General features: G+C 39.7%; 1 protein-coding gene across 6 annotated transcripts in view; it reads right to left on the bottom strand.

Moving 5' to 3' along the window:
* Positions 1-2,430: 2,430 nt before the first annotated feature.
* Positions 2,431-21,273, bottom strand: part of LOC128881420 (potassium voltage-gated channel subfamily H member 2) — a 119,622-nt gene continuing 100,779 nt past the window's right edge. For 2 of the 6 annotated variants that reach the window (XM_054132438.1, XM_054132441.1), the window contains 15 exons: positions 20,601-20,621; positions 14,859-15,013; positions 14,455-14,575; positions 14,256-14,376; positions 13,864-14,173; positions 13,347-13,683; positions 13,060-13,244; positions 12,778-12,902; positions 11,871-11,885; positions 10,487-10,582; positions 10,042-10,182; positions 8,463-8,790; positions 7,322-7,399; positions 5,115-5,354; positions 2,431-4,175 (listed from right to left, as the gene is read on the bottom strand). In XM_054132438.1, the coding sequence (XP_053988413.1) occupies positions 3,851-4,175; positions 5,115-5,354; positions 7,322-7,399; positions 8,463-8,790; positions 10,042-10,182; positions 10,487-10,582; positions 11,871-11,885; positions 12,778-12,902; positions 13,060-13,244; positions 13,347-13,683; positions 13,864-14,173; positions 14,256-14,376; positions 14,455-14,575; positions 14,859-15,013; positions 20,601-20,621 (2,598 nt within the window). In that variant the 3' untranslated portion in view covers positions 2,431-3,850. The remainder of the gene's footprint in view (positions 4,176-5,114; positions 5,355-7,321; positions 7,400-8,462; positions 8,791-10,041; positions 10,183-10,486; positions 10,583-11,870; positions 11,886-12,777; positions 12,903-13,059; positions 13,245-13,346; positions 13,684-13,863; positions 14,174-14,255; positions 14,377-14,454; positions 14,576-14,858; positions 15,014-20,600; positions 20,622-21,273) is intronic. The other 4 variants (XM_054132439.1, XM_054132440.1, XM_054132443.1 and 1 more) reach the window with 4 other exon arrangements.

Below are 21,273 nucleotides of genomic sequence, written 5' to 3'. Positions count from 1 at the left end.
GTCTAGCTTTTTTTTTTCATTCGTTCGTCCCGGAAGCGTTAATCGAGATATACGAAGTCATTCGTGCGAGGACTTTGCGGTCCGAGAAACGTTCGCTCTCGCTCGCTGAAAACGACGAAGGACGAAGAGTACGCGAGCAATTTTTCAGTTTGGAAACACACGTTGAAGTTTGATGAAATGTGATTTTGGAAATACCTGATGATGAATGTTGGTGTCGATTAGCGGGACAGGTGAACTTCGTTCAGAGTTGAGTGTTATTTGGTGAGAATTTATTAGAAGAATCTTTTATCCGAATAAATTTTCAATTAAAGAAGTTTTTCTTCGGGTAAGTCATGCGTAGAATTTTTCATTTGGCTAAATTTTCAGTCGAATCAATTCTCATTCGAATTAATTTTTAGTCGAATAAATCAATAAATTGTCAAATATTTGTCCGTAATTTGAAACAAAATTAACTCAACTCTGACTTTCTTGAATATCGACTGATGCTGGTTTTTTAAAAATTTTAAAAAGACTAACATCTTCTGCAAGTGTGGCTCATGTTTCCATCGTTTCTTCCAAGTTCTGATTCTGTCACAGCTAAAGGAAATGTAGCAGATCCGTTAGAAATCATCTGTTTGCCATGATTAATGGATACTCATTTTTTCAACAAAAGTTCTACGTCACTCTCGTCACATCTTCGTCGATACGTCTATAGAGCTGAATTCGAGGACAGCAATGATCGTAATCTTTCAAATGTAAATATTTAATCAAAACTGAAAATTAATTCTGTGGAACCAGAAATTTACTCTGTCGATTTTTCTACTGCTACTATAATTAAATAATTGCACTATTAATTTATAGTATTAAATTTACATAATAACATCATGTAAATATTATTACAATTAAAGTGATTACTCAAAAAAATTTGCGAGAAACTTGAATATTATCACTCGAACAATAATTCGAACGTTATTCCAGATAAATTGAATCGAAAAAGCAAGAGATACAAAAAGAAGATGCTTCGTTTGATCACTGCTGTCCTCTTTTTCTGGACCACGTCGAACATTCGTTTCAAAGAACAATGAAACCGTATCGTTTCTCCGTATACCTAAGTGCGAAAATCCACGTGTGCTGCGTGTACTACTGGTAGGTAATAATCAAAGATAATCATCTATCTGTAATTAAAAAGGTGCTTCTCGTTAGCGCTGGGCCGCTGCTCCTTTCGGTACAAATTAATTACGAGTCGTTTAATCGTTACATCGAATGTATCGGTATCATTTACAGCCTAAAATACTGAGCAAAGAATGAATAAGATCAGCGACCGATGATCCTTGATCAAGCTCTTCCACGCTTCCTTTAATCATGTTGATTTATTTTATCCTTTATCGTATTTACTCCTTCTTTTACTTCCAAGTTCTTCAACTGCGTGAGAATTATGATTCTCTCTAATGATCTCGATCATTAGAGATTCTAATATAAAAAAAAAAAAAAAAAAAAAAATATATATATATATTTTAATATCAGAATCGCTAATATTCACTTGAATGTGAATCATGTTTACTCGAAATCGATTCTAATAAAAAGAAATGTAATACCAGAGATAGGAACGAATCCATAGTGTAACAGAATCGTTACAGAGGTCGTTCAAGGGATCATCGATCAGCTCTTTTCACCCTCATCGCTATGTGATATAATCGCGGGGAGGGGGGGTGAAAAAGTAAACTCGGGAGGTCGAGAACGAAAAGAGAGGAAGAGAAACCAACGTATATGCTTAGGAGCAGTAATTAATTCGAGTTACTCTGTAAAAAATTTTTTTACAACGCGTATACGCGTACACACGCTCGAATGTATACACGTACGCGCGCACGTATATATTATGTATAATATGTATAATTATTTATATATCATTATTGCGCAGGCAAAATATGTTACTCGTATTTTTTTTTTCCATTTTTACGATTTTATATCGCCGGTATTTATATTTCTCCGCCTCCTCCCCATCGCGCTTGCGTTTCTTCCCTACTTTATGGCAATAATAATATAATATAATAATAATAATATCAATAATAATAATAACAATAATAATAGTAAGAATATTAGTAATTATCTAAATTCTCTTCGTAATAATTTCCCATTTCTCCCCATGCCTCGTATTTTCTTGTTAATTGTTTCTTTGTCTGTATAAAGGACCATTGCAGTATTTTTGCTCGTAGGTGGCACTCAGAATTGTTTCTCGTGTTTTTAATGTTTCGTTTTTTTTTTCTTTTTTATGTTTACTCTTTTTGAAGCTGTTTAACATGTTTTTCTTTTCTTTAAGTTCACAGACAATGCCCTTGCTTAACTTACATCGTATGATATCTCCCGAAAGTCGCGACGTTATCTAACGCACACCATATCGTACGGTTCGATAAACTTTTAATACGTTATTTTAGTTTCACCTCTCGTGCTTAATTTTCATTACTTTTTTTTCGATTTTAAATTCGTCGTCTATAAGCATTAAAAAAAGAAGGTGCTCTCTCTCTCTCTCTCTCTCTCTCTCTCTCTCAGTCAATATACATGTTTTTCATTAAATTTCCTTAAACTACACGTTTATTCATCGCGACGCAAAGGACTCCGCAATAATTCGAGAAATTCGACGAGCTCCGCTCTCCTCTCCTTCGCTTCGTAACGTTCCTATTTTTTGTTCTTTTATTTTTAATTTTACGAAAGTCGATCTTCCGCCGTCTTGTACTTTCATTATTTTATTATAAATTCCCCCCATATTTCTCTACGCTCTTCCATCTACGTTTATTATTTCCCAGCGAAAAATCGTTTCGCGACATCGATCTACGATAAAGCTTCTTCCCCGTTCAGTCAAACGAAAAGATTGCACGCTTCGCGCTGCTCCGAGGGGAATATATATACGCGTGTGTTTGCCTGTGTGTATTTGTGTATGTCGGTTATATTCGATTTAAAAAAATTGCTCCAAGGAAATCGCATCGACGCGAGAGTGAAAACATCGAAGGCAATTTCTCCCTTCTCGATCAAGATGATGTCGCGAGATTTTGTGTGTATCTGTTTGTTCGCATGCGAGTGTGTGTAGAACTTTCCTTTTGTTCCGTAACGCCGTTCATGTTTTCCGTTCGCACTCATTTCTCGCGTTTTCCCGTTCCTCAAGCTTACGTTCTCATCTTATACCTCGTCGATAATCGCTGAACGTCCGCCGATCGATTTTTTCCTAGCGATCTTTCGGCAGTTGATCGAACAATTTCGAGAAAACGTTACAGCTATCTCGAAGATCGATAATATAACGGGCGTAACAATTGTCGACCGCGTTCCTTAGAAAAATAGTCAGCGAAACGAACACTACTGAAGTTACTAATCTTCCTTATCGTTTCGAGATTAGCACCACAGTGTCTAAAAAAAAAAAAAGAAAGACTCAACTTAGACCTGACGAATATGCAATCGTGGAAATCGTTCTACGTAGAATATTAAACGCTCCGTTTTAATACAAGTAGAGAGATACGTAAGTTAGATGAAATAAACCACCGAATTTAGTCGCTCGTCACCGATGATGATCCTTAAAAATTAATTGCTCGCGTTTCGAGTGTCGACAGTGACCTGAATAAATAGCTGGCACGCAATGGCAGGAGTCGCTAAAGAATAACGTCGAACGAAAACGGGGACAGGACCTCTAGAAAAAAATCGAGCGGCTGGCGCGTTAACGCACCCTGGCGCCGCGTTGGCTAGATCCTTCGAAAAGGAAACGGAAGGAGTCCACAGCCATTCGAGTGATCATTGGTCGCCGGATCGAGCCGTCTGCTCGACAAAGCCTCCCGTGTCAGTCGCAAGCGAGACGAAATTACTTCATAAACGAAGCGAAACCTTGGCCTTAACTACCGTGATCCTGGTCGAGCTCGTCCAGGGACTCTAATCTCGCGATAGGCGCCTCGTTTATCGTGAACTCCCAGGACATGTCCTCGCTGGTCTGCCTCGAAGACTCCTGGCGCGGACCGGACGCCTGGCCCGCGCCGTCCAGTTGCCTGCTCTCGGGGCGCTGACTGCTCGCCAGATCGCTGGAGCCGCGGTGATTCGTCGGCTCCTTCCGGGACTCGCTGCTTCGAGGACGCTGAGTCACTCCTCGATCCGCCATGGACACCACGCAGTTCCAGGGGTCGTCCCCTTCCGGTTCCGAACGTTTGTTGAACGAGCTGTACCTGTTGGTTGAAAGAACGCTGTTTGTTGTTAGGCTAGGACGATGGTAGTTGATGTTAACACCTTGCTGACTGGATGTTTGGAGCGAATGAACGCTGTGCAGGCGAATGAATGCAAGATGAAAATATATAAATACAGATAGATCAACTATATTTACATATATATGTATATGTATGTATATTATAGAGGATATTTTTAAAAATATATACACTGCCATTTTCTTTCTTTTAATATTAACTATATGTGAATAAGAACTCAAGATATAATGCTTCATACTGTGTATATATATTTTTTTGGGACACCGTGTCTCATTGTGTGGAGTAAATAATTTTGTTCGTGACTAAAGTGGTGGTGGAAATATAGAAAACAGACTAATTTTGTAATAACAAGATAGGATTTGTTTAGACAAATTTATCGTTCTCATTATACGAGGGTATTTAGTCTAATATAAAACTATAAATTGTAGTAAAGAAATATATATAATGTTCTATTTGAGAAAATGAATTTGTTTCTTAGATCACCCTCGCCACTTTATTAACACGTTAAGTGCCATGCCAATCAGCAGTGACTGAATACGCAAGAATAAATCTATTCTATTTTTATATTAATAACGAAATAGTTTGAGAATTATAAGAAGAATATTTGAACATTCTTACCAGAAAACTTATTTAAAAAAAAAAAAAAAAAAAAGTGCTTTTAGACACGTACATCTACTATTATAGCAGCCTTACATGTATTTCTTATATAGACAATCTCTCGTAGCGTAGAGGGAAAAGCAAACAATATAGCGTGGCACTTAACGCGTTAATTTACCAATGCATGCATTTCCATTGTATTTCCCCATTCTGCATGATTATTCAAAGCCGTACATATCTTGGAATTACATACTTTTTCTTTTATCTTTTTTCAAACAGACGTCAAACACTTATGACGTAACGTACCCACTCCTGAACTCTCCCCTTCTGAATGCAGCAGGTTGACTGTGCCAGGCGTGCGGCAGGTGTCCCTGCTGCGTGTTCGGTGGTACCGCCAGGTCGACGGGTTGGCTCTGCGACCTGGTAGGCGCCGTTCTTCCATTTAACGCCGTCTGCAGGGCGGTGGCCAATGCTGACGTGTCAGACGTCACCGTGAGTCGCGACGTTCCCGAGGACGTCGACGTTGGCTCCCTCGTCGGGGGTCTGCTGCGGATGGCAAATCGACGAATGAATCGTTTATCGACGCCTGGGCAGCGGACACACGCGTCCCGCTACGAGCAGCAGCGAATCATACTTGAAGCACGTGATTATGTACAATGGGATTCGATAGGCCTCTAATTCCTCTAAGTGTCCCGAACAGTGTCGCAAGTCTGCCTGATTTTGGGACTCCTATTGTAACCTTGGTAATCGGACATCGACATTATGATTGCTCTATGAGATCGGCATCCTCGATACCGAGACGTCGTTGCCTTCTGCCGCGATAGAGTTTCAAAGGAGCACGGGGAGGCTTTAATCGAGCGCTAAAAGGAAATACGGTAGAATCTAGATAGTTTTAGTCGGAGAACATTGGTACCCGGATGCCATGTTGGTTTTAGGCGGACAGAGAGATCCTCTGGCGAGTAGTTTGGATGTTTCGTAAACTCTAAAGGTGTTCGTTCACGAGGCCGAAATGTTTGTTTATTCGATAATTGTACTTATATTCCAGCAAGGTGATTATAAGAATATAGTAAATTCTATTATTCGACCCTTCGATTGTCACAAAAAATTCATCCACTCGCTGGAAGATGTCTAAAGTGAAATTATGAACAATAAAACTATCAAGACTATACTGCACTTTTCTAAACGGGTCTAGCAAAACATACGTATGCTTGTGCACTAATGATAACTTATGTCCTACGTAGTGGCGGTTCATACTCGCGGGAATTAGCTACTAGTTGAGTTTCTTACCTCTTTCCATCACGACGGGATATTTTAAGTTGCTATGAAGGCAAGTATCGTTAAGCGGTGTACTAATGTTATTAGATGATCGTGTGTGTCGCGTGATTGTGTATTTCAAGCGATTGAGAGATCAAGAAACTGTCGCGTGTAGCTTGTTATACGTATTACCAACAATTCCTACATGGGAACCTTGTGAATGTTGAAAGGTTACTAGAAAGTAGATTCTCATGTATAATTTTAATTCGTTTACGAAAAGTATCGATATCATTGATATTCATCATCGGCGATATGATTTGGAATTAAACAAGTTCAATTATTGGTTTGTGAATTCATGGAATCGAAATTGAGTACACTCATACGAGTGTAAACTGTGAATATTTTATTCAACATTTATTCATTGTGAAAATATTCAGCATTACTCTTCGCAGTTTCCGAAACGTCAAATTCTGTCACTCATAAGATTCTCTAAGCGTGTGTGTATCTTCGTAAAAACGTTAAGCATCGTCTCAAACGTCTGTTCTAGTGCACGAACAAGAAAAACGAAAGAGAAACTTTCTAAAACGATTTTCTTGGAAATTTTCCTTCAAATTACTCAACAGTGGTATCGTAATAGTAATCGAGTTGGCGTCGTCGGGGAACAAACGTGATATCGTTCGTCCATCCTCAAATGTTTACTCTCAAGATTCGAAACGTGCTATATTACAAAACGAAACAAATTATCTACTAACGCGTCGTGTGATAAATGCTCGGTACGAGATAACTAATAATTATTAATACTAACAACGGGGAAAGAAAAAAATCGGTTCAGCAATTACGTATGGAGGATCGATCACAATGTACAAAATAAGAGAAAAGATCTAGCCACTAGTATAACCCCAAACAGAACAAAAAACCATTCTAAGAGGTGTCGAAACGATTCTCGATTAAATGTCGATGTCGATTATCGATCCCAATCGTTTTGGAAAAAGAAATCATCACGATAAACAGTGATATCAAGGTGAAAGACGTAAAACGTGAAACGATCTATTCGTTTGTTACGTGCTCGCGATCATCTCGGCGAAAGGAAAATAATTATGCGTTAGAGTTATTAGCGAAAACGCAAGGGAGATAGCAGCGTTACCGTATGGCAGTTATTATTTACGGCATTTTCTATGCTCCTGCTTTTTGTTTTTTGATTTCTAGTTGCGCGACACTGCTCGCAAAAGGGTTTCAAAGAAGAGTATGAGTATGGTCACCTTCGGAACTTGTCCAACCTTTCCAAAATAAAAGACGCCGAAATCAAATGCAATTGATCCAGGGATTTCGAAAGAAAGCTTTCCAAGAATAAAAACATCGATTACTTCCTAGGAAAAACAGAATCAATTTCTACTTGAAAAAATGATTAAGAACAAACACACGCACGCACACATAAACATAAACATAAACATAAACATAAACGTTCTCTGCGATATCCGAGAATCGATCGGATAGAGAGAATTCAGAACAAAACAAAGGGAGAGAAAGATAGTTGTTCTCACAATGTTATTTTCGCTATGACAAACAGTCTAACAGTGACGGTATCGTGCGAAAAAGTATGGCGCTATACTTTTCTGAACGTTGAAAGAAGGGTGGAGACTACCACATATATTTTCTAGGGGAGGAACGGGAAACACATCAAAATTTTGTCGATTCAAAATTGGTACAAATCAGTAAAGTTTCATAATTTTAAATTAATTGAAAGACTAATGGAGATTAATTGATAGGAGGTTAAAATTGTCTGTTTAGTGACATGTACCGATTTCGATAAAACTTCGTATATTTATAAATGAAAATTGTTGAATTCAGCCTCAATAACAAGCAATTTATTGGTGAAATTTTAAGAGTGTATTTTATATATACTTTTCTGGAAATTGTAAAAAATTTATCTCCTGAATTAATTTATCAATTTTCTCGATTCCTTTACAGTACTATTAAAATATATTTTCCTAATTTTTAATTTTTTATATCAGAACCAAGATAAATTCACACTTATTTCATGGTTTTACTTACATACACTTTCAACTAAAATTATTCTATGAAAGTTTCGGTAAAAATTTTAGTTACTTCTTGTAATCCAACCTCTAAAAAATTACTTAATAGAATCACAACGTCGTCGATAGATTGCTTCTTATCAGGATTGAATTATTAAGTGCAAGCTTCCTTCGTCGAGCTTTACATAGATGCAAGGAAACAATTATGGGACGTGCAAATCAATTGAACCACTGATCCAAACATATACATGAAAAACGGCCATAATAAACTCGTGGGTCAGGTGTCTTTAAGAAACGCCAATCTTTTTCACGCGTTACCATGAGGATTGTCAAGATTTCAAGTCGATCGCGAGTCGTGATCACTCACCTAAACAAACCGTGAGACGTGCTTGGCTGGATCTTTCCGTTCCCATTGGTCGATGCTGGAACTGTCGGTGGTTGCGGTTCGCTGGCTGATCGCTGGACCAATGCCGGAGCTCTGCTACTTTGCTTGGTTGTTCCAGCAGGAGCGGTACCAGGCATCATCTCGATGCTGGAACTTTCCCTCGACGAGTTAAGCGTTTGTTGAAGCAGAGTCAAGATCAACCTGATGTCCCCGGCCATGGAGTGCTCCAGGGAGGACATCTGCCGCGACAGCTGGTCTATTCTGGTGTTTATCTCTTCTATAGGCCGACCTGGACCACTTTGAAAGTCACCTGGAAATTCCAACGAGCGATTCGGTTAGAAATATAGGGGGTTTCTAGGGTCGACGGGATCGTTGGTGCTGTGAGACAATGTTTCGTTATTTTTTTAATATTTTTAGGACATCTCTGAGCTTTCTACTGGTCGAATAGTTTGTTATTTAGTATATTGTTAAAATCTGTTGAATGTTGAAGGGCAAGGTACACCCTTATATGAAGGGTGGGAGTCAAGGAAGTGGATACCGGTGCTGGTTTTCGCGAAGCGACCGAACAACCAACAATTGGACTGTATTCGATGGTAAACAGTAACCGACTAACTGGCTTCAAGGAGACGAGTGCCGAATGGTCGGTACGGTACAAAAAAAAAGTTGTTTACCACAGTGCCCGAACGCAACGGTCGAGAAACTCGGCGCAATTTCGAGCTCCAAAATATCCATTCCGAAATAAAGTCTGTTGACATTTATTTACTAGTTCCTTGATTTGGACTACGGAAATGTCCGACTACGATACGATAAAAGAAATTGTGGGATTCGTGATGAACGATGCAATAGTATACAGAAGAAGTACATATTTTCTAATGGTAGAAGATATGAAAAAAAGGGATTCTCATGATCTACTTACAGAAGCTAGAATGACAAGCAGTTATAAAAATCCTTACTTTTTAAATTACTACTACGGGTATCTGCTTGATAGAAAAATGGTATAAAAGATGAAAATTACGTTCTTTTGGATGTAGGAGAAGGTCCTTATAGATCCTCTTAAATTTATCAACTCATACTCGAAATATACAGTCGAGAATATTCTACGATACTTTTCTAATCCTGCCAACAAGAATTCTTCCAACGTAAATATTAATTATCTCAAGTTTTCACTACAGAGTTTTTCGTTTAAAGATGAATGGTTAAACATGTCACGAGGGGATGAAGGTATCGAAAAAGTATTTTCGATAAAAAAATTATTTACTCCATATTTATATCAAATACCTTTTACAAAAACGTTTTAACCAAAACATACAACCAGTCCACATTAAACGGAACACCCTGTACAATAATCACCTACTAAAGGACATGGCAAACGTAGCCACAGTAATTACCATTTCCATTGCCTCAAAACATTCTCTATCCAACTTCTCCACCATCTCACAAGCACCGATATCGACGAGTTCCCATCGAATCGCGAAATTTTCCAAAAACCAAGTGTCGATACCACGTGTACATAAACCGTTCGAAGCATAAGAGGACATCGAGGCTAGACTATATCACCCACCATGTGACTGCGGATGTTGCGGTGGCGACGGTGTTGTGTAATGACTGGACGTTGTCGACGTGGGATGCACCACGATCTGGCTGAGGGAGCTCTCACCAGCGGCCGAGCTTCTCCGCGCGGGCTTCGTCAAGGGTGTGGTCACTGGATAAACCCAGGCACAGAATCAGTACCGCCCCAGGGAGCTAGAGCAAGCCTTCCTACCCTCTAAAACTGCCTCTCGTCTCGAAGAGGTAGGGAACGAGTTTGGGAGGGGAGACGAAAGAACAGAGAGGTCGAAACTCTCGCGTCAACATCCAGGGACGTGAGAAACGCGCCGTTTCGTTCACGTTGACGCTCGTTGGCCGATTACGGGACACTTTCGCTAAATAAAATATATCTGGGGAACGGGTGGCGACGATTTCTTACGAAACCTCGGCCCCGCCGATCCGACCAGATGGATACTTACTCTGCTTGGCGAGGTAATCGTGACTCGTGAGCGGCAGCAGGTGGATCTTGTGCTGTCGTAGGTCCGGTATGCTGCGCTTGAGATGGGTTAGCATGCCTGAACAACCAGGTTTCAAGGTGTTAACGAACTCGGGAGTCAAACGCAAACGCAAAGCTTAACGCTGCTCGCTTAACCCAACTGCCTCGAGTTCACACGCTGTCCCTTGCTCTCCGTGGGGTCATACTGGCTCGCTTCGCTTGAGTTTCGACTGTTTGTTTCTACATTCCACGGTGAATTCTCGGTCACCCTTGTGCTCGAAGTCGGGGGCTTTGGTTGCATTCAATTAGGGCCTGTTCATGCGGACGTGGGGGAAGTTTAAGTCATTGTTTTGCTGTTTTCAGTGTTATTCGAAGAATGCTGATTCTCCAAGTTGGTACTTTTCGATGGTTGTTTTAAAAAGAATATTTACGATCTTCTTCTGCAATAATTTGTGACTCAAAAATGTTCAAACTGTAATGCATGTAAATGTCAACAAAGCCCCCGACATAGAACGCAAAAATAGAACCATTTCTCGTGGAATGAAAATGCAAATATACACGGACATCATCTACAGATGCCTGAGAACAGTGGAGTCTTCTACCATACACTATACGATGAATATATACAGCGAATGACAGTTTCGACCATAATTTAACCTCTCGTTAGAAATGATAGCTTGATCATTATTTACATCTTTCTACCCAATACAAAGTTGTAATTTTCTACAAAAGGAATCAATGCGATCGTGGAATTTTGAGATCTAATTTTACTACTAATATTCGAGTAGTATATCTCATGCCATACGACTTGTACAATTTTCGTGCCAACTACGTTTTGCTAAGGTCAATATTAACAGAATTATTAGCATAATTCGTTTCACAGAATCGTCTGTACATTGTGAAACGAGCTCTTTGAAGGACTTTAATGGTCGATCGTACTGGAGAACATGGCTCTGTCAATCGAGGCGGTTGGGTTAAGGGGAAGTTTTAGCGAACAGAAAAAATGGTGGAGAAGTAAGGGGCCAGACATGTCGATCGAAAAAAGCGCGTGACAGATGAACTACGCTATGGAGACGAGATTTCAGAGATAATCTACGGAGGAATGAAGATCTTTATGAGACACGAGCGAGTGGCAATTGAACCGAGATGAATCTGATCGGGATCGCAGTATGGCGAACGTGGAGCGGAAACGGAGGGGAGTTTCTAAATCATGACCGCGATTGAAAAGTAACGATGAAATTGTTTCAATCTGTTTTGGAAATGTGAGAAAAATGTGTATGGAGTGACTAGAAATTCGTGGTGCAACCGAAAAAAGAGGTGATTCTTCGTGTGGAATTAAATTGAAAATTAGAAATAAAATTATTTACCATTTCGAGCAAGACCTGGAAAAAACGGTCGATCGAGTAAAAATTTGAATGTACACGAGACTACATTAAAAATAGAACGAAGATGCTGTTGTTAGTGTATCGAGCAAAGATTTTATCGTGTAAGTTGATAAGGTGAATTAATTTACTTGTGCATAACTGTTAGACTTCTGACTATTCACTTCTCGTTTCATATGTTCACCGATAATAGACTTTTCTGCAAACAAATATTCAGATACGGAAGGCTATGAATTCTCGAGCAGAAATTGTCCTTTGATACAACGACTGCACCTTGGAGGGTGTTAAAGAAATTATAAAGCTTCGGTTCGAGCGTTAGAGCAAAAGGTAATGGTTCTCGTCTCCCCGCTTTCACTCCACGACTACTGTGTAATTACGGCAAACTGTAATTACTGGTACTCTACAATGAATCGGATTTACTTTCTCGCAATAAAGTTATTATTCGAGCCAGAAAAAAACAGTTCTTTTGTACGTTACTAAGCGGTCGAAGATAGTGTAACGTCGAGTTAACTAAAATAGACCGAAGGAGAGCAAGCCGAGTTTTTTTTGTATACACAGTGTCTCAAGATGCTTCTGTGTCTCTTGTATTATGAATACTTTGTAATGATAAGCGTAAATGCGGCGGGCGTTGCGAAGCATGATTCAAATGTACCTTTCTGAATCATAAGGATCTTCCCGCAACCGTATATCGCTAAATCTCCGTTCGTAACGTGACCGAGAAATCGTTATTACGACATCCTTATCGAATATCAAAAAGTTCTATTTGTCGTGCAAAGAACAACATTCCTCAGACAGAAAGTAGAGGCAAACAAGATAGTATCGGTATAAGACTGTACTCCGATGGAAGTGAAACGGAGTAAAATCGATTCACGGACAAAAGTGTTGTTCTCACCGGTAATAGAGTTCAAGGTGGAGCTTCGCTGCTTCGGCTCGTCGAATTCCAGGTTCAAAGGCGTCACGTCCTGGCCGGCTTTGTCGGTGTTGAACTCGAGAATTCCATGACCGCTTGCTTTGTCGCTGTGGATCGAGAAAAACGATCGTTCGAATGAAATGAAATATGTACAAAGTCGTCTTAATTATGATGTAAATTTATTTGAACTCTTAGTGTTAACGTAATAAATAAACTGTGGACTCGGCATAATATTATTTAGCGTTAATATTATTTAGGACTTACTAGTCTTCCTGATCAGCCTGTAAGGAGTCTTGTCGACCAATGGGGATAAGATTGGTGCCAGGACCTCCAGGTCCTCGACGGTATCTTGGTGGACGGAAAGCGAATCTCCTAGCGTCGACGTCAACGTCCGTTGGAGTGCTGACAGGAAATCTTGCTGATACTGGATCGACACCAGCTTGTTCTTCCTGCAAGTCATCGATCGAGTCATTGAATAAAAAGAAATCTAAACCTTGCATAAAAAAGTACTATTCTGCATTTTTTATTTAACATATCGATAGATTACGTACGTCTCGCAGATTAAAAGTGATCTCGAGATTCTGGCTAAAGTGATTGGAGAATTCCGGATAGAGGGCCAGAACATCGAGCAGATCGTCCCTGTGTATCTTGTGCAGATCGCAGTAAGTTAGAGCGCGCACGTTGCACGACGACTTGCCAACTGTCGGGTGTATGCAAGGATTCTCCCCGAATATGTCGTTCTTGCCCAGAATGGCCATCACCACGTCGTTCTTCAAGATCTCTATGCTGCCACGCGATATGAAGTACAGAGACGTCAGCACGTCTCCTCTATGAACTAACGTGTCACCCGGTGGCGCGTGTGTGGTTTTAAATTTTAACGATAACACCCTGGAAAGAATAATTATAAGAGAAAATTAAATGGATCGTTGCATAAAATTAATTATACGAAAAAATTAAAAGTATTATTGTTGAAAACGTTTGACAATTTTATTATGGACCTTGATCGATGCAGAATTTTGCTCGTATAAAACTGGTAAATCAATATTATAATTTATGACTTTCTGGTACCTTAAACAACCTTGACTGGCACCCTCGAAGGCCCTACAGTTGGTTAACAGGTTTCTGTTCAGATGAAGACAAATGTCCGCCTGAAGGCACTCAGGGAATCCTTTCAGAACACTGTTCATGTCGATCCCGTTCGTGAAGGTCCAAGCGTGCTGAAAGTACTCCTCCAGTCGTTGACGCAGCGGATTCGGGATCTGATGGAACCTTATAAACTCTCGAACTCGAAGCATTTGCGTATGGTATCTCGCCGTACCGCTATAAAGCCTCTGAATTATCGCGGAGACGTTACCAAAGATACTGGCGTACATCAGAGCTGAGGAAAAGAGAGCGTAAACGAATTAGAAAAAAAATAGTTTCAATGGTTTAAAACTAATCGATGACGATAGTACACTTACATCCAATTAACATAACGACTATAGTAAATATCTTCTCGGTGTCCGTGTTTGGAGCCACGTTTCCAAAGCCCACGGACGTTAAACTGCTAAAGGTGAAATATAGTGCTGTGATATAGCGGCTCTGGAATCCAAACAAAAAACGTGTCACGATTGAAATTACGACTAACATCGAAACAGATGTTACGAAGCGTTTGTTTACCTTCATACTCGGCCCTCCCGTGTTGTTGTGAGAATAAAACTGATGCGTGTCGTTGGCGAGAATATCGAGCCAGCCGACTTTGCTCTTCAACGTTGGTCTTTCCGCGTTTCCTATAGCGTACCTTCAACGAAAAACAATTCCCACGTTTGGAACTTGACCAAACCAAGAATATCCACGGATGCAAGAAACAATCTCTACAACTCTGTAAAGGTACTATTCGAGTGAGGAACATCGATTCGTTGAAGCATGGATGTTAGAAATCGAAAAATAAAACAATTTTCTATGACTACGTTCTGGACGCTCAATTAATTTGCTACTGCTAATCGCTAATTGTTCACGAGGTGTTTTCGATAGTGTTGAAAAATAGGGGTACGAGAGGGGTGACGGGAGGGGGGATAGTTTACCATATGCACGCCATCCAGTGAGCAATAAGAGCGAAGGTGGCCATCAAAAGGAGCAAAACCGCGGCTCCGTATTCGCTGTACCTGTCGATCTTCCTAGCTACTCTGACGAGTCGCAGAAGACGTGCCGTCTTCAGGAGTCCCATCAAAGTGGTCGTCTGCAAAGAACACGTCACACTTTGTCGATCTCACACTCAACCGCACGAGTCTCATTGTTCGTTACTCGATTTTCCCCATGGAAGGCACGGGGAACTGACTTTGGCCATGGATCTGATTATTAGCATTTTGGGTGTTATTTGGTACTCGTTGTTTTTCCAAAATTTCATCATAAGATGCTAGTAGAAAGACTGATTCGTAACAATATCAATTTGTTACATAGTTGCATTAACGAGCAATTAGTATCGATGACATAAAAATTTACATATCAAACGCTGTTAGTATTTTGTTATTAAAAAAAGAGTCTAATCGAAACAAGTGCAACTATGTATCTACGTGGTCATCACTTACACTGAAAAATAGAAAACATTCGAAATTCAAGAAGCTGAGATTTCAGTACACTTATTGCGATCTATACAAAGTTAGAACTATGACTTCCAAAGAATGAAATGGCCGGATAAAAATGCAGCACTTGTTAGGCCAATGGTAAATAATAAATTTCCCCTCGATTCAATCGACATCCTATAAAGTATTTCACGTAACTCCCATCGATTCTCTTCGTTTTCAACATCACCAAAGTCAGTTCCATAGTCCGAGTTATCGTTGTAATTGTAAGTCTTACGTGGAATCTCTAATACGCGATTGTCGTTCCCGCTTTCGATCGATGGAGACGTCTCCAGCCATTTTCAGGTCAGACAAGCGAAACTGCATATTGTTCGTGTAACATCTTTTTTCGTAAGGTTGTTCGAAAACAGTCCAACGTTTTTAAAGGTATCGATCACTTCGAGAACGACAGTCTTTGAAATATTTAGCTGACTCGTGAGCAGACGTTCTGCTTAGTTAAGTGCATTCCCAAATGACAACTCTAAGAGCATTAACGTTAACTTGCAATAAAAAACCCTATTTACTATTCCGTTACCTGGGTTCGATTGGTTACGATTAATTATGTACAAATGTTGTCCGTGTAAGGAAAAAGAAAAAAGATAGACAGAGTACTTACTAAAGATCCACTCGAAACATATCAATAGCTAATAAGAAGCGATTAAAGGACATACACTATAAGAGGACCTTTGTTATTCACAGTGACGGAAGCTACACGCGAAATTGAAGCTGACGTTACACGGTTTATGTTTGCTTAAAGTTTGGAAAACCATTTTTCGTGACGTTCCCATTTCGTTCTCGTGATAATCAAACTCACGAGCAGTCGAGAATCGTTGCGAGTGACATTTGCGTACACAGCCGTCGTTGCAAACATTCCTTTCAAACAGAGGCGGTATCACATGCTCACCTCCAACTTCTTACCTGCGTTGGTTTCGAGATTCGATAGCGGTTCTTCGATACGAAGCCCGACATGCCGAAATATACCATCGGAAGACGCGCGCCGTTCGATCAAACAATGCTTTCGTACCGACTATCATGCAAAGTCGACTACGGATCCAACCAAAACTGAACCATTCGTCTAATTGTTTGCTAACGATAGTCTCGAACTTCGTAATTGGTGTGCACGGGTTGCTTGGTGATTTTTACATGCGAAGAGGACACTATCATCTTGGTGTTGCCAGATTGAAACCTTTGTTTTCTAGAACGCAGTTGTTGACTGTGTTTCAGATTTTAATTTCTTGTTAAATGTTAAATTTGACTTTAACGCTTCGTCATGGATCGTATAATAAAATAGGGGTCTTTTTTTATTCATTGTTTATATATTTTGTTCGATTGGTAGCGGTGCTTTGAGGATGCTGATCGTAGATGCGATTTGTATTTTAAGGGGTCACACAGTCTTGGAGATGTAAAATGGTTAAGACTTTTCGGGAATTAATTGTAGCGGAACTACATGCTGGAAAATTCTGGGCTTGTGATATATGGATGTGCATGGTCTGTAGAGTATGAACATATATTTTTATCCTTTAGTGAATGGCATATTTTGATTCAAGATGCCGGCTTTCTTTAGAGTGGTGTTTTCATGATGGTATGGGTAGTTTCCGTCCTCCGTTATTATCCGCGAACACATGTATATTCCAAACAATTTGAAAAAATTCCCAAATAACATCGTCTGTTTTTGGCTGGAACACTCTCCCCTTGATTAATCGCGATAAAACTCGATCAGCGATCGATTTGGTCGAAGATGAGCACGAGTCGGTGGTCTTTTGTTCGGCCTCGGATCGCCAAGAATATCCGAGGACGTATGATAACTCCGCACGATAGTACAGAGAAATGTTATTACGATGTACACGCGAGCCAGTGCACCAGCGAAGATCGCAGAAGCTTGGAACACTTGATAGCTCTTCCTATTGTCGGGGGATGATCTTATCTTCTGGTGGAACGGTCTGAATGTCATGGATGTTCGCTGCTACGGAGATAAACTACGTTGTATAATTGCTACCCTGGGTATTTGAAACATGTCGCGTACTCCAGTGTCTGGGAGACTAGGTTAGATATCTTTCGAGCGATGGATACGTGGGTGGTTGTTTAAACAAAGGGAGAGAGAGATATTTTGGACGAGTAGTTTCGATGCCTTCATTGTGTAATAATTTGTGTAAAAATTGAAAGCATTAACATTATCTATTTACTCTGAATTACGTAGGATACTTCCTAACAAATTCCAACTCTGATTTTGCTCAAAGGTCACTAAAATTTATATGTGTATTCCACTCATTCCAATCAGATAAGTTCAGCGGATTTTCTTAATTCGAATAAATTCTTAGGTCTGAAGACGACTGTACCGCAATAGTCAAAACATTCTAATAAATATCTCTTGTGTTAGACCCTGCAGAAATTAACATCGCCCCCTCTATTTAGAGAACTCAATAGTCGTCGTTCCAACGTTTGTTATCTACACATTCAATTCCTCTCCACGAGTATTCCAAGCTTCCACGAGTCTCCGCATTGTTCTATTTATACCTTTAATACATTATTGTACACGGCAACAATCTCCAACGCACGACCACCAACGAAAACCCAATCGGCGATTAACGATGCCTGCCTTGCGTGCGAAAATCTCCCAGCAACCCCGCACTCGTAATAAAAAACACATTATACGTAGGTGGAAAGAAGACGGAAGCGTTCAAGCGACAGAAAACACACACATGGTCACGTATCGTGTAACAACAAAATATCCAGATATACATGTGTGTAAGAGAGATACATGTATAGAAAACGTGATAGACAACAGGATGAGTTCTCGGTCTGTATCAAAGCGCAAATTACACAAAATAAAAAAGACACACATCGTTAGAAAGAAACGCGAATCAAAAGAGTCGCTCGATGGTGACGGCACGGCAAAAATGATTAATTGTCAGGCCTGGCTTGTACGATTTCAAACAGCTTGCAACATAAGCGTAACAATAAAAGGTACGAAACAAAGCTCGACAACGTAAAAAACAGGAACAACAGAGTATCATTTTCTGAGTATTATAGAATCCAGAGATGACAAAAAAAAAGACGCCAAAAGCTTACATACGATCGATTACAAAATCCCGCTGAGAAATCGTTCGTTTTCGGGGATGCTTTCGTTGTGTCACTGTGTGATCCTCTGCGTCTCTCGCGTGTCGTTCTGTGTCTATGCGTGTGTTTCGTGTAATCTTGTATGTGCGTGTGAATCGTGTACCTGGGGGGACGTGCGTTTCAGGGAAACACGAATTTGCCAAACTTTCTTTCACAAGATGGTACAAAACGCTTCTAATTTCATTATTCTTGTATCTGCTTTGAAATTTTTCGTTGTTAGACTATGCTATTGTCTAGGGATGGCATCTACTTCAGAGTTCATTGTCGGTTAAATCTTTAGCGAGTGTATCATACGATATGCTTGTTTATACAGCTTTTCATACTTTTTCTTTATCTGCTGACGATTACAGAGAATTTTTGTCGAAGCTTGAATCGAGATACCGGTGCAGGTATTGATTAGTACCTGAGAAATAGAATTATACAAGTTGAGAGATTTATAGTTAGCTCAGGAATTCAATTTGGATGCATGGCACTGAATCTAAGCTTTTCAAAAATACAATTGTACAATCGACAACATCGAATCTTCTCTTTATTACCAAAACGTTCGTTAAAAAGCAATCAGGATTTTAGGTATCAAAATTCATTTCGGTTTCAATGTTTCAATCGGGCTCGAACGACTTCGATTGGTGGAATCATCTAATTCGTGCCACGCTGTTGCATAATTCAGGTGATAAACGGTCGATGGAGAAAAAATGTCAAGTTATTCGTTCCTGGGCATCGTTAATTGATCAAAACTCGTCGATCGACTAACTACAAAGAACACTCTAACTATTGGCGTTATTCTCGACAAGTATTGATACCCGACGAACAGTCTACGTCACTACTCAAAATTGGAGCGAAGAAGCGAAGGGTACATAAAGTGATAAAAAATAGAAATTGAAACGGTCAGGGGAGTCGTTCGTTGGTTATTAACAGGGTATCAATATTTGCTAGGAATAATAATCTAAAAACTATCGACTATCTAATCAGGAAATATTTATATAAATATTACAATATTCTTATGAAAATACTGTTTACGAAATATCTTTCATTTATTTCCTCCATTCGTATGCATACTTTCGACGATACGTATTTTACAAAAACGTTTGTGTGCTCGGGGATACAAGGCTCAGAAAAAAAAGAAAGGTACTTTTTAAGCTACGGTTTCGTACTCTTGATGCAAGTCGATTCTCCTACCAAGTGATCGTAGATAAATTATTTACAGTATCGTTCTTCGTAAATACTTTACTGTAGACATGCAGACGCCTTCAAGGTTCAGCATCGAGAAATTTAGCACGGTTCAGGACGCGAGCAAGTCGATCGTGATTTATCGTTACCATGTGAAAATAAATATCTCCGAATCTTGGTGTACCGAACATGGTTTCGTTTCCTTCCCATTTATTTATTCAACGACTACAAATTGTGCGTTTCGACCGTTAAACCTTTCGTAGCTTTTCTATTGTACCGTCGCAAAACATGTATCATTTTCTGCTGTTTCAAAAAGAAGTAAAAGTTTGCTAAAACGAAAATGATCGATGGACTTTGCTCGAAGTTCCTTGATAAATCGTGGGGTTGCAGTTGGTTGAGTTAATTTCTTCTTCTGTGTGCGTGTGCATGTGTATAGTGGTGGGTGGGTGTTTGTTTGTGTTGTGCATAGGAGGCGAACACGTGGTACATCGAGAAAAAATTGACTTCCGTTATTTGAAAATAAATATTGTGCATCAAAAGAGTAGATATAATATATATATATATATATATGTATTATATATATTACATATACATATATCGCAACGTGTGAGGTGTTTTTAAGCAATTCAATTTTACAATGATAGGAAACAGACAGAGATAGTAAGAAAGTGTGAGAAAGTGTGTGACAGAAAGGAAGTAAGAAAGTAATAGAAACAGATAGAAGAAATATCATGGTTGCGTTTCGTGATTTTTCCAATCATTAGTGTGTGTATCTGTGTGTACGTGTACATAGGTGTGAAAAAACGTGTAAGTCGAAATTTGCGTTTCGTTAAAGGAAAAAAGAAGGTACGAACAAAATAAAGAGATAGAGAAAACGTCAGCCTGTGAGTAATTTTTCTGTGTGTATGTGTGTCAACTAACCTCGTCCTTGTCCAAGCCGAGCTACGAAAACGTTAAACTGAGGTTAAAATTCGTTCCTTCATGATTCAATTGTTGTTCAAGACACAAAGAAAAAAAATTAGAAAAGAAAACAGGGATTACTCTCGCTCTTTTACTTATAGTTTGCACTCGTTGTTATTTCGTTCATCGAAATAAGAAGACTTATAATTTACGTGGTACGCTAGGAATAAAAGAAAAGGAACATGTACACTTGTTTCCTCTCTCGACGGGATTCGCTAGAAAACGATGAGACTCTCGTCGGTTTCTCGCGGAACAATAAATTTACGCATCGTGCCTCGCGAAATAACCTTTTCCTGCGCGCGCAATTAAAATTACGCCGCCCTAGTTCCGCTCCTCCATCGAGAGGAACCCAGGGAAGATTGGGGTCGCATAGGTTTACTCTCCCAGGTGCATTTTTATCGCAAAAGGGGCGAAGGGGGATGGCGAAAGACAAGACCGATTTTAGTTCTGCGTCTGAACTTTTTCCTCTCCTTCTTGAACGCGATTCTTTTTCCCGGAGCATCGTGAACTCCGAAACGAACAAAAAAAAAAAAAAAAGAAATGGGAAAATTATTCAACGACAAAGGCGCGCAAGCTAAACATCCTTCACGGAGGAATGGCGAAGAGACACGAGAAATTATACGAGACAGAACCA

This window comes from Hylaeus volcanicus, chromosome 8, assembly GCF_026283585.1.
Source record: "Hylaeus volcanicus isolate JK05 chromosome 8, UHH_iyHylVolc1.0_haploid, whole genome shotgun sequence".
NCBI classification, from domain to species: domain Eukaryota; kingdom Metazoa; phylum Arthropoda; class Insecta; order Hymenoptera; family Colletidae; genus Hylaeus; species Hylaeus volcanicus.
This window is presented reverse-complemented; position numbering and strand designations above follow the sequence as displayed.